The sequence below is a fragment of the Lethenteron reissneri genome, chromosome 71 (assembly GCF_015708825.2).
Source record: "Lethenteron reissneri isolate LAM-NWPU_2019-01 chromosome 71, ASM1570882v1, whole genome shotgun sequence".
NCBI lineage: Eukaryota > Metazoa > Chordata > Hyperoartia > Petromyzontiformes > Petromyzontidae > Lethenteron > Lethenteron reissneri.
In genome coordinates, this window is record NC_083849.1 from 2,160,884 (window position 1) to 2,173,984 (window position 13,101).

At 53.4% G+C, this 13,101-nt stretch overlaps 1 protein-coding gene across 4 annotated transcripts; it reads right to left on the reverse strand.

Annotated features, from left to right (window-relative positions):
• Positions 1-942: 942 nt before the first annotated feature.
• LOC133361125 (valine--tRNA ligase-like) lies at positions 943-12,819 on the reverse strand. Of its 4 annotated transcripts, none has more exons than XM_061579986.1 (7): positions 11,901-12,819; positions 8,299-8,438; positions 5,796-6,042; positions 4,121-4,264; positions 3,191-3,617; positions 2,585-2,706; positions 943-1,348 (listed from the first exon to the last, which is right to left on the reverse strand). In XM_061579986.1, exons 2-7 carry the CDS (start codon positions 8,433-8,435, stop codon positions 1,220-1,222), a joined length of 1,206 nt encoding a protein of 401 aa, XP_061435970.1. In that variant the 5' UTR covers positions 8,436-8,438; positions 11,901-12,819; the 3' UTR covers positions 943-1,219. The 4 variants fall into 4 exon arrangements, with proteins under 4 accessions (XP_061435970.1, XP_061435973.1, XP_061435972.1 ...); XM_061579989.1 differs by having other exon boundaries at positions 943-1,339; positions 11,901-12,812; XM_061579988.1 differs by having other exon boundaries at positions 943-1,342; positions 11,901-12,812.
• Between the last annotated feature and the right edge of the window lie 282 nt (positions 12,820-13,101).

Consider the following 13,101-nt stretch of genomic DNA (forward strand, 5'->3'; position numbering starts at 1 on the left):
CAAAGACAAAGATCTCCCGTGTAGCCTTAACAGACTGATGGGGCAAGTGCGGTTAGCGAGCACCTATGAAGGCTACCGGCACCGTGGCACACGACGGGGTGGGTGGGTGGCCAGCACCACGCCCGGCCGCCTTTGTCTCCCCCCCGGTGACAACGTTTACTACGCACACTGCACCGGATACCCATTTGAGGCCGAGTGGACCTAGGGGGGAGGAAGAGGCACCGGGACCGGCTCAGACTATCCGTCAGCGGCGTTCCGGGTCGCAGCGCAGCGCTCAGCGCCACACAACAACAACAACAACAACAACGACAACAACGACAACAACAACAACAACAACGACAACAACAACAACAACAACAACAACGACAACAACAACGACAACAACAACGACAACAACAACGACAACAACAACAACAACGACAACAACAACAACAACAACAACGACAACAACAACAACAACAACAACAACAACGACAACAACAACAACAACAACAACGACAACAACGACAACAACAACAACAACGACAACAACAACAACAACAGCAGCCGTCACTCGCCACTCGGTGATGTCAACCACGGCGTTCGTGCCAGGCTACGTGCACGCACTCACCTGGGCACGCGCACAAAGACAAAGATCCCCCGTATAGCTTTGACAGACTGTAGGGGCAAGTGCTGTTAGCGAGCACCTATGAAGGCCGGCACGGCACACGAGGGGGTGGGTGGCCAGCACCACGCCCGACCGCCTTTGTCTCCCCAGTGGCGATGTTTACTACACACCGCACCAGGTACTCATTTGAGGCTGAGTCGACCTAGGGGAGGCTCAGAACCGGTTCAGATAATCGTCACTGGCGGTGTTGGCCGTGAGCGGGAATCGAACTCGGGTCGCCGGGCGGTTCGTAGCGCAGCGTAGCGCTAACCACTACACCACCACTCCCCACAGTCGCACAGTCGCACACACACACAGACACACACAGACACACACCTGGACACACACAGACACACACACACACCTGGACACACACACACCTGGGTACAAACACACCTGGGCACACACACACCTGTGTACACACACACACACCTGGGCACACACACACACACAGACACACACACACAGACACACACCTGGGAACACAGACACACACACACCTGGACACACAGACACATACACACACCTGGGCACACACACACACACAGACGCAACAACGGCAGTGCCACCGCGTCACCGCGCCAGGCTAGGTGCACGCCTCTCACCCTTCTTCTCTCCGGGCGGGGTGTCCACGTCGTAGGTGATCACCTCCAACTCTTTCTTCTCCACCTTGGCCTTCTTCTGCTGCTGCTGCTGCTGCTGCACGGGATAAACACAAAACACGGAGCGGAGCTTTCAATACATATTCTTAGGTTTTTTCGGTAAAGTCACGTACCGAACCTCACAAAAAATTAACCCGTAAAAACAAAGTTTTTCACCATAAATCCTTTATATGCGTGGCATCGGTTTTATTTTATTGTTCATTTCTGTATTTCTTGAATAAGAGTTTCATTTTTATCACATTGGTTTTTTAAATTAAATATGACATTTTTTTTTCCTAAAAAAATAAAATTGTCACGCACAACGAGTCTGTGTGCAAAATGTCAGCTCGATTGGATCACGGGAAGTGGGTTAAAAAACGACCGAAAGATTTGCACGGTCGTAAGCGCGCAAGCAAGCAAGTGAACTTAATATAAAGGATTTTAAAAATAATAATCAAGGTCTACCTTGGCTCCTCCCACCCTCAACCAGTATATATAAAAACACGGTTTTCATGTAATTTCTCTCACTTGATACAGCAATTGTGCTGTGACTGTTCCACCTGAAGACGGACGCTTGTGTTGCCTCCGAAACGTCGTGATTTTTATTTTATTTTTATTTTATTAATTTTAATTTTTTACCTACGTGACTTTACGGAAAAAACCTAACAATATGAATCCTTGCAGTCACGAAAGCTTCAAATCTACCCTTCAATACACACGCGGCTGGAGCCGGACTCTGGGAGGAAGTCCGCGGGGGGGGGGGGGAGAAAATAAAAAACCCGAACCGGAATTCGCGAGGGTAGGCGGCCCCTGGACTCGACACTGCCAAACCGCGAACGGATTTGTCACCCACTGGCCCTGGATTCGCGCAAAAAAACTTGGGACTGGATTTGAAAATCGATGGCCCTTGGATTCGACGCTGGGCCAAGGAAAAACCTGGACTGGAGTTTAGGATCACTGGTCCATGGACGAATAAGCAGAGGAAGAGGAAGTGAAAGAGGAAGTGAAAGTGAAAGAGGAGGAAGGGGAAGAGAAGAAAGAGGAAGTGAAAGTGAAAGAGGAAGTGAAAGAGGAAGCTAAATAGAAAGTGAAAGAGAAAAAAGAGGAAGTGAAATAAGTGAAAGGGGAGGAAGATGACGATGACCCCGGACCGGAATTCCCAACACAGTGGACCCCGGGAGCGGTAGGGGGGGGGGGGGGGGCCCTGGGGGGGTGGGGGGGGGGCCCTGGGGGGGGGCCTGGGGGGGGGCCTGTGGGGGGGGGGCCCTGTGGGGGGTGGGGGGGGGGGCCCTCTCACCTGGTCGGGGCGAGGCGACTTCACCTTCTCCTGCTTCTGCTGGAACTTGTCCAGCTTCTCCCGCCTCTTCGCTTCCTTCTTGAGCTGCGCCGACGTCTTGGGCTTCGCGTCGTCTCCGTTCGCTGGAGGGGGGTGGGGGGTGGGGGGGAGGGTGGGGGTGGGGGGGGTGGAGGGGGGGGGAGGTGCGGGGGGAGGGGAGGAGGGGGGGAAGGGAACGGAGGTGCTGGGGGAGAGGGAGAATGGAGGCGGGAGGTGTGGGGGGAGGAGGAGGGGGGTGAAGGAAGGAGGAGGGGGGGGGAAAGAGGAGGGGGGGGGGGGGGTGGAGGAAGGAGGGGGGGGGAGGGTGGAGGGGAGGGGGGAAGAGGAGGAGGGGGGATAGAGGGGGGATGGAAGGAGGGAAGGGAGGAGAGGGGTGGAAGAAGGAGGAGGAAGAGGGGTGGAGGGAGGGAGGGAGGGAGGGAGGGAGGGAGGGAGGGAGGGAGGGAGGGAGGGAGGGAGCGAGGGGGGTAAATAAACACTCCACGTTTGTGCGTCGCCCGACAACTTCATCCACAACGGGGCCGCGTTGTGCGGCAGGAGGGCGCGACGTGCGGAGCGGTCCCCCACCTGCGCCCTCTGCGGCCGCTGGACCTTTCTCCCCGGCGGCTTGTCCTTTGACCCCGGCGGGCTGACCCTTGGCCCCGGTGGGCTGACCTTTGGCTGGGGCCGGGTGACCTTTGGCTCCGGCGGGCTGACCCTTGGCCCCGGCCGGCTGACCCTTGGCCCCGGCGGGTTGACCTTTGGCCGGGGCCGGGTGACCCTCGGCCGGAGCCGGGTGACCTTTGGCCGGAGCCGGGTGACCTTTCGCCGGAGCCGGGTGACCTTTGGCCCCAGCAGGCTGACCTTTGGCCGGGGCCGGGTGACCCTCGGCCCCGGCGGGCTGGCGCGTCAGGGCGACGGGCCCGAGCACGGAGAGGAACTCGGGCTGATGGGCGCAGGTGAGGAACCAGCGGGTGGCGTGAGGGTGGCGCCCGCGGGCGGCGGCGTCCAACACCTGCAACGGGGCAAAGGTAAAGTCACCGCCCACCCCCCCTCTCCAAGGGGTAGCCTGCGGCGGGAGGTTGGAGAGATGTGGAGACACGTGGGGGGGGGGGGGGGGAAGGGGGGGGGGACACTGAGAGACACGGGGATCTACGTGGGGAGAGATGTGGAGACACACGGGGGGGGACACGGGGGGGGGGGGGGGACACGAGGGGGGGGGGGACACTGAGAGACACGGGGATCTACGTGGGGAGAGATGTGGAGACACGGGGGGGGGGGGGGGGAGACACTGAGAGACACGGGGATCTACGTGGGGAGAGATGTGGAGACACACGGGGGGGACACGGGGGGGGGGGGAGAAGGGGGGGGACACTGAGAGACACGGGGATCTATGTGGGTACACGTTGAGAGACGTGGAGACACAAGGGGGGGAGCGTGCGGAGACACGGCCACCCCTCCCCCCACCCCCCACCACCCCCCCCCCACCACCACCCCCTTCCCCAGCACCACACTCACGTGGGCGTAGGGCAGCATCAGCGCCGTCGCCACGGACACGTCGGCGAGGGAGAGGCGCTCGCCGACCAGGAATGTTCGCTGGCGCAGCGTCGAGTCCAGGGCGGAGAGGGCGCTGAAGATCTCAGCTCTGGCTCGCGACGCCACCTACACAAGACGAGAGGGACCACCCACCCCCCCCCACACACACACATACCCGCCAAGTGTAAAAAGTATAACCCGTAAAAACAAAGTTTTTCACTATAAATCCTTTATATGCGTGGCGGCTAGAGTCCTCTCGTCCTCTGGCTTGAGATAGCTGCCACCTATGGGTCAGATGATTGCATTGCACCATTAAGCAATTGGTAATTAAATATATTTTTGTCCTACAAAGTGTAAAATTTTGGAAATATTTTTTCACGAACATTAATTGTCACGCACAACGAGTCTGTGTGCAAAATGTCAGCTGGATTGGATCACGGGAAGTGGGTTAAAAAACGACGGAAAGATTTGCACGGTCCTCAGCAAGCACGTGAACTTAATATAAAGGATTTAAACAAGTATAACCCGTAAAAACAAAATTTTTCACTCTAAATCCTTTATATGCGTGGCGGCTAGAGTCCTCTCGTCCTCTGGCTTGAGATGGCTGCCACCTATGGGTCAGATGATTGTCTTCCAGTATTAAACAATTGGTAATTAAATATTTAATTTGTTTTCCCTAAACAGTGTTAAATTTTGGAAAAAAAATTTCACGAACATTAATTGTCTCGGACAACGAGTCTGTGTGCAAAATGTCAGCTCGATTGGATCACGGGAAGTGGGTTAAAAAACGACCGAAAGGTTTGCACGGTCGTAAGCAAGCAAGCAAGCAAGTTAACTTAATATAAAGGATTTAATAAAGGATTTAAAAAAGGTGTCAGTTTTGTTGCCAGATGGAAGGGTAAAAAAAGCAATTATCATATGTTTTACTGGCAAATGAGGTTCCCATGGTGTAAATGCTTAAGCCGAGCTCTCATACTCTGATGGTGCATTGTCTTTGAGTTGTGCGCCTTTTGGCGTCATCTGGTCCAACACCATGTGAGACTAGGCTCTAAGGAAAGCTGTCTCGGGTGTGGACCAATCAACTTCAAGGACAGTGCATATCATCATCAAAGTTATGTTTTTGTTTGCATTATAACTGCAGGTATTGTGGTCTATGCAAACATGACTCCTCGTAAAAAAGGTGTCAGTTTTGTTGCCAGATAGAAGGGTAAAAAAACACAATAACACTGGTCAACAAAAAAAACATTTTGTTCTGGCCTGGACTTTTGCAGCTGTTCTAGACTAATTTCAGGGTGCTGATTCCAAATCTGATCTCAGATTTGCTCTATCATTTCTATGCTATCGGCATACCCCATTTTCATTGATTTTACCCGAAATTAACTCTGTCACTTATGTTTGCAAGTTGTTGCGAGTCAGTGACTGCTTTAGTGTTAAAATATGGTGCTGTATTTTTAGGATAGTGTGTTTATAATATCAATTTATGTAGATATCCACATTTGTTGCCAGATAGAAGGGTAAAAAAACCAATTATCATATGTTTTACTGGCAAATCAGGTTCCAATGGTGCACGTGCATTGTCTTCGAAACCGATTGGTCCAACAATTTTCTCGTCTCAAACGGCGCGTCACCACGGCAACCGCCGGTCCAGGGAGCTCACCTTGCGCTGGTCGCCCCCGGCGACGGAGGGGTAGCACGCGGCGACGGTTGCCGGGAGCAACGTGCCCTCGGCCAGGGCCACCCATTGGAGGACGCTGGCCTCTTGCTCCTCCCCCTGGCCTAGCCCCGCCCACCGATCCGGGCCTGGTGCCGGCCCCAGCCTGGCCAGGTAGTAGGCGATGGCGTGGGCGCCCGAGAGCTTGAAGCCCGAGTTCGATTCCAGGACCGGGAGGGACTTCCAGAGAACCCTGGGCGGGCGGGCGGGGAGGGAGGGAGAGAAAGCAGAGGTCCATAGTGTTTTGGTGTTTTCGGTAAAGTTGTGCGGCTTTTGGCGTCATCTGGTCCAACACCATGTGAGACTGGGCTCTAAGGAAAGCTGTCTCGGGTGTGTACCAATCAACTTCAAGGACAGTGCATATATTATCACACCTTTTTTACGAGGAGTCATGTTTGCATAGACCACAATACCTGCAGTCATAATGCAAACAAAAAACATAACTCTGATAATGTATGCACTGTCCTTGAAGTTGATTGGTCCACACCCGAGACAGCTTTCCTTAGAGCCTCGTCTCACATGGTGTTGGACCAGATGACGCCAAAAGGCGCAAAAGGCGTCATCTGGTCCAACACCATGTGAGACTGGGCTCTAAGGAAAGCTGTCTCTGGTGTGGACCAATCAGCTTCAAGGACAGTGCATATATTATCAGAGTTGTGTTTTTGTTTGCATAATGACTGCAGGTATTGTGGTCTATGCAAACATGACTCCTTGTAAAAAAAAGTGTCAGTTTTGTTGCCAGATAGAAGGGTAAAAAAAACTATCATATTTTTTACTGGCAAATGAGGTTCCAATGGTGTAAATGCTTTACCCCGAGCTCTCATACTCTGATGGTGCATTGTCTGAGTTGTGCGCCTTTTGGCGTCATCTGGTCCAACACCATGTGAGACTAGGGCTCTAAGAAAAGCTGTCTCGGGTGTGGACCAATCAACTTCAAGGACAGTGCATATCATTATCAGAGTTATGTTTTTTTGTGTTGTGGTTATTGCTAAACATGATCCCTTGTATAAAGGTATCAGTTTGTGTACCAGTTTAAAGGGTAAAAACCTATTACTGTAATCCACAAACTCTTTGGTTCTTACGGTAAAGTCACGTGGGTAGAAAACGAACCGATCACGACGTTTCGATCGCAACACAAAGCAACCGTCATCGCCAGGTGGGACAACCACAGCAAGAAAACAACTTGGCCTACTTCAGCAGTTGTGGTTGTGGTGGTGGTTGTGATGGTGGTTGTGGTAGTGGTTGTGGTGGTGGTTGTGATGGTGATTGTGGTGCTGGTGGTTGTGATGGTGGTTGTGGTGGTGATTGTAGTGGTGGTTGTGGTAGTGATTGTGGTGGTGATTGTAGTGGTGGTTGTGGTAGTGATTGTGGTGGTGATTGTGGTGGTGATTGTGGTGGTTGTGATGGTGGTTGTGGTGGTGGTTGTGATGGTGGTTGTGGTGGTGATTGTGGTGGTGGTTGTGGTGGTGATTGTGGTGGTTGTGATGGTGGTTGTGGTGGTGGTTGTGATGGTGGTTGTGGTGGTGATTGTGGTGGTGGTTGTGGTGGTGATTGTGGTGGTGGTTGTGGTTGTGGTGGTGGTTGTGGTAGTGGTTGTGATGGTGATTGTGGTGGTGGTTGTGATGGTGGTTGTGGTGGTGATTGTGGTGGTGGTTATGGTGGTGATTGTGGTGGTGGTTGTGGTGGTGGTTGTGGTGGTGGTTGTGATGGTGGTTGTGGTAGTGGTTGTGATGGTGATTGTGGTGGTGGTTGTGATGTTGGTTGTGGTGGTGGTTGTGGTGGTGGTTGTGATGGTGATTGTGATGGTGGTTGTGGTGGTTATTGTGGTTGTGGTGGTGGTTGTGGTGGTTGTGGTGGTAGTAGTGGTGGTTGTGGTGGTGGTTGTGATGATGGTGGTAGTAGTGGTGGTTGTGATGGTGATCGTGGTGGTGATTGTTGTGATGGTGGTGGTGGTAGTAGTGGTGATTGTGGTGGTGATTGTGGTGGTGGTAATTGTGGTGGTTGTGGTGGTTGTGGTGGTGGTTGTGGTGGTGGTTGTGGTGGTTGTGGTGGTGATTGTGGTGGTGATTGTGGTGGTGGTAGTTGTGGTGGTTGTGGTGGTGGTTGTGATGGTGGTAGTAGTGGTGGTTGTGGTGGTGGTTGTGGTGGTGATTGCGGTGGTGATTGTGATGGTGGTTGTGGTGGTGGTTGTGGTGGTTGTGATGGTGGTTGTGGTGGTGGTGGTTGTCGCGGTTGTGATGGTGGTTGTGGTGATGGTTGTGGTGGTGGTTGTGGTGGTTGTGGTGGTGGTTGTGATGGTGGTAGTAGTGGTGGTTGTGATGGTGATCGTGGTGGTGATTGTTGTGATGGTGGTGGTGGTAGTAGTGGTGATTGCGGTGGTGGTAATTGTGGTGGTTGTGGTGGTGGTTGTTGTTGTGGTGGTGGTTGTGGTGGTTGTTGTGGTTGAGACCGAGGTATCCGCGTGGAGTCGGTGGTGACGTTGATGTTGACCCCGGAGAAGCGGGCGGTGATGAGGACGCGGGCGGTGATGACATCCACATCTCCCCCATCACCACCGGTGTGCGCGTACAGCGTCAGGGACGACATCACCTGCACCACCATCATCGCCACCAACATCATCATCATCAACCATCAACATCATCCACCATCACCACCATCAACATCATCCACCATCACCACCATCACCACCATCGACATCTTCCCCATCACCACCGGTGTGCGCGTACAGCGTCAGGGACGACATCACCTGCACCACCATCATCGCCACCACCATCACCAACATCATCATCATCAACATCATCAACATCACCACCATCACCACCATCAACATCATCCACCATCACCACCATCACCACCATCGACATCTCCCCCATCACCACCGGTGTGCGCGTACAGCGTCAGGGACGACATCACCTGCACCACCATCACCACCACCATCACCAATATCATCAACATCATCACCTGCACCATCATCACCACCATCATCAACATCATCAACATCACCACCACCACCATCAACATCATCAACCATCAACATCATCCACCATCACCACCATCATCAACATCATCTACCATCCACCATCGACATCACCACCATCCCGCAAGTGACACACATCCCGACCCTGATGCCTGCTGCTGTATATTTGGAGTCTGCGTGTCTTTCTCTCTCATCATCATCACGGTGGCTAGGAGATGTTGACTACCTCGAGATTTGCAGTGATTTGGTAGAAGTATGGCGGCGATTCTTATCGATGGGTCTCTATGAGTCCCTGGGTCTCTGTGGTTCTCTATGAGTCCCTGGGTCTCTGTGGTTCTCTATGAGTCCCTGGGTCTCTGTGGTTCTCTATGAGTACTTGGGTCTCTGTGAGTCACTGGTTCTCTGTGGGTCTCTATGGGTCTATACGAGTCACTGGGTCTCTGTGGGTATCTGTGTGTCTCTACGAGTCTCTGTGTGTCTCTACGAGTCTCTGTGGGTCTCTGTGGGTCTGTGGGTCTCTATGAGTCTCTGTGGGTCTCTGTGGGTCTCTGAGTCTCTGTGCGTCTCTGTGGGTCTCTATGGGTCTATGAGTCACTGGGTCTCTGTGGGTATCTGTGGGTTCTCTATGAGTCCCTGGGTCTCTGTGGTTCTCTATGAGTACTTGGGTCTCTGTGAGTCACTGGGTCTCTGTGGGTCTCTATGGGTCTATACGAGTCACTGGGTCTCTGTGGGTCTCTGTGGGTCTCTGTTGGTCTGTGTCTCTGTGGGTCTCTGTGTGTCTCTATGGGTCTATGTGGGTATCTGTGTGTCTCTACGAGTCTCCGTGTGTCTCTGTGGGTCTCTACGAGTCTCTGTGGGTCTCTGTATGTCTCTGTGGGTCTCTGTGGGTCTGTGTGTCTCTGTGGGTCTCTATGAGTCTCTGTAGGTATCTGTGGGTCTCTGTGGGTCTCTGTGAGTCTCTGAGTCTCTGTGTGTCTCTGTGGGTCTCTACGGGTCTCTGTGGGTCTCTATGGGTCTCTGTGGGTCTCTATGGGTCTCTGTGGGTCTGTGTGTCTATATGGGTCTCTGTGGGTCTCTGTGGGTCTCTGTGGGTCTCTATGGGTTTCTATGGGTCTCTGTGGGTCTGTGTGTCTCTATGGGTCTCTACGGGTCTCTGTGGGTCTCTACGAGTCTCTGTAGGTCTCTGTGTGTCTCTGTGGGTTTCTGTGTGTCTCTATGGGTCTCTGTGGGTCTCTATGGGTCTCTGTGGGTCTGTGTGTCTCTGTGAGTCTCTGTGGGTCTCTGTGGGTCTCTACGAGTCTCTGTGGGTCTCTGTGTGTCTCTGTGGGTCTCTGTGTCTCTATGGGTCTCTGTGGGTCTCTATGGGTCTCTGTGGGTCTGTGTGTGTCTGTGGGTCTCTACGAGTCTCTGTGGGTCTCTGTAGGTCTCTGTGGGTCTCTATGGGTCTCTGTGGGTCTCTGTGGGTCTCTGTGGGTCTGTGTGTCTCTGTGGGTCTCTGTGTGTCTCTATGGGTCTATGTGGGTATCTGTGTGTCTCTACGAGTCTCCGTGTGTCTCTGTGGGTCTCTACGAGTCTCTGTGGGTCTCTGTATGTCTCTGTGGGTCTCTGTGGGTCTGTGTGTCTCTGTGGGTCTCTATGAGTCTCTGTAGGTATCTGTGGGTCTCTGTGGGTCTCTGTGAGTCTCTGAGTCTCTGTGTGTCTCTGTGGGTCTCTACGGGTCTCTGTGGGTCTCTATGGGTCTCTGTGGGTCTCTATGGGTCTCTGTGTGTCTCTGTGGGTCTCTACGAGTCTCTGTGGGTCTCTGTATGTCTCTGTGGGTCTCTGTGGGTCTGTGTGTCTCTGTGGGTCTCTATGAGTCTCTGTAGGTATCTGTGGGTCTCTGTGGGTCTCTGTGAGTCTCTGAGTCTCTGTGTGTCTCTGTGGGTCTCTACGGGTCTCTGTGGGTCTCTATGGGTCTCTGTGGGTCTCTATGGGTCTCTGTGGGTCTGTGTGTCTATATGGGTCTCTGTGGGTCTCTGTGGGTCTCTATGGGTCTCTATGGGTCTCTGTGGGTCTGTGTGTCTCTATGGGTCTCTACGGGTCTCTGTGGGTCTCTACGAGTCTCTGTAGGTCTCTGTGTGTCTCTGTGTGTCTCTGTGGGTTTCTGTGTGTCTCTATGGGTCTCTGTGGGTCTCTATGGGTCTCTGTGGGTCTGTGTGTCTCTGTGAGTCTCTGTGGGTCTCTGTGGGTCTCTACGAGTCTCTGTGGGTCTCTGTGTGTCTCTGTGGGTCTCTGTGTCTCTATGGGTCTCTGTGGGTCTCTATGGGTCTCTGTGGGTCTGTGTGTGTCTGTGGGTCTCTACGAGTCTCTGTGGGTCTCTGTAGGTCTCTGTGGGTCTCTATGGGTCTCTGTGGGTCTCTGTGGGTCTGTGTGTCTCTATGGGTCTCTGTGGGTCTCTGTGTGTCTCTGTGGGTCTCTGTGTGTCTCTATGGGTCTCTGTGGGTCTCTGTGTGTCTCTATGGGTCTCTATGGGTCTCTATGGGTCTCTGTGGGTCTGTGTGTCTCTATGGGTCTCTACGGGTCTCTGTGTGTCTCTGTGGGTCTCTGTGTGTCTCTATGGGTCTCTATGGGTCTCTGTGGGTCTCTATGGGTCTATGTGGGTCTATGTGGGTCTCTGTCTCTATGAGTCCCTGGGTCTCTATGAGTCTCTGTGGGTCTCTACGAGTCTCTGTGAGTCTGTGTCTACGAGTCTCTGTGTCTACATGGGTCTCTGTGTGTGTCTACGAGTCTCTGTGTGTGTCTACGAGTCTCTGTGTGTCTACGAGTCTCTGTGTGTCTCTGTGGGTCTCTGTGTGTCTCTATGAGTCTCTGTGTGTCTCTACGAGTCTCTGTGTGTCTCTACGAGTATCTGTGTGTCTCTGTGAGTCTCTGTGTGTCTCTATGTGTCTACGAGTCTGTGTGTCTCTGTGGGTCTCTATGAGTATCTGTGGGTCTCTATGGGTCTGTGGGTCTCTACAAGTCTCTGTGTGTCTCTCTGAGTCTCTGTGAGTCTCTGTGTGTCTCTATGAATGAGGTGGTGGGGCTGATTCTCTCACCGGCTTTCAAGGCAGCAAAGTCGTCACCGATTTCGCCGCCGTCGTCGTGAATGAATGAATGGGGTCCGCCTTTGTCACTCTGTCGATTGTTTGGATTTAACTTTTAAAATAAAATAAACAAATCTAAACGTAAACGTTGTCAAAATGTTACAATTTTATTAAAAAAACGCGGAGCCACGCTTCCAACACCGACCACCCAAGGATGATGAAACTACGGGTAACGAGAGGTGCCCAAACTTCGGAATCGATCCGATTCGCACGTTTAGTTTCGCGAGTGGCAAATCGATTCCGCGCGACGCCTCCGAACGGGGATCGATTCGCCGACTTGATAAAGCGCCGCAGTCGACTCGAATCGATTCCTAAGCGAAAGGAGGTTCCGAGTTTTACAAAAAATAATCGAATCGTTTCTCTCGGGCGACGGATTCGTCGGGTTCATCGATTCCAAACGCGCGTGGATCGATTCCTAATTCTGTCGTTGTGGGTAGGAATCGACGGGGTCACTTGTTTATAAGGCATCGATCCGTCGTAATTGATTCGGGGCAATTGGCGATTTAAAAGTAAAACCGATTAATCGATTGCGGTGCTGATCAGAATATGATCCACAGTGGAGGTGTTTGTGTCGTGAAATCCGTGTAGCGTATACGTTTGTGGGGAATAAGAGCCATTTTCTGTACTTTAGAGGCATAAACAATTGGAAAATAACACTTAGTACCCAGGAACAAACAAAAACACCTTGTCCTGCTGCGGAGGTAGCTGGTAGGAACGTTGGGTTGCTCGGTCAATGGCCTGCAGGGTCAACGGCGGCGTGGTGTATTCCGCAAATATGGCCGACTGTGAGGGCGGGCACAAGCCGGCGTGAGTAGGTTAAACGTTGAGTTTTATAAGGGCACCACGGGGTGACCAGCCCCTCCCCTCCCAGCCCCACCCCTCCCACCCACCACCCAGCCCCACCCTCCCCCTCCCACCCACCACCCAGCCCCACCCTCCCCACCCAGCCCCACCCTCCCCACCCAGCCCCACCCCTCCCACCCACCACCCAGCCCCACCCTCCCCACCCAGCCCCACCCCTCCCACCCACCACCCAGCCCCACCCTCCCCACCCCTCCCACCCACCACCCTCCCCACCCAGCCCCTCCCCTCCCACCCACCCCTCCCACCCACCACCCAGCCCTCCCACCCCACCACCCAGCCCCACCCCTCC

Excerpts from the sequence above, each read along its gene's own strand:
- LOC133361125 (XM_061579986.1), bottom strand. The coding sequence starts at position 8,435 with ATGTCGTCCCTGACGCTGTACGCGCACACCGGTGGTGATGGGGGAGAT. Across the intron at positions 3,618-4,120 it reads TGATGCTGCCCTACGCCCAC|GTGTTGGACGCCGCCGCCCG; the intron begins GTGAGTGTGGTG and ends GCCCCGTTGCAG. Across the intron at positions 2,707-3,190 it reads AGCGGCCGCAGAGGGCGCAG|CGAACGGAGACGACGCGAAG; the intron begins GTGGGGGACCGC and ends ACCCCCCTCCAG.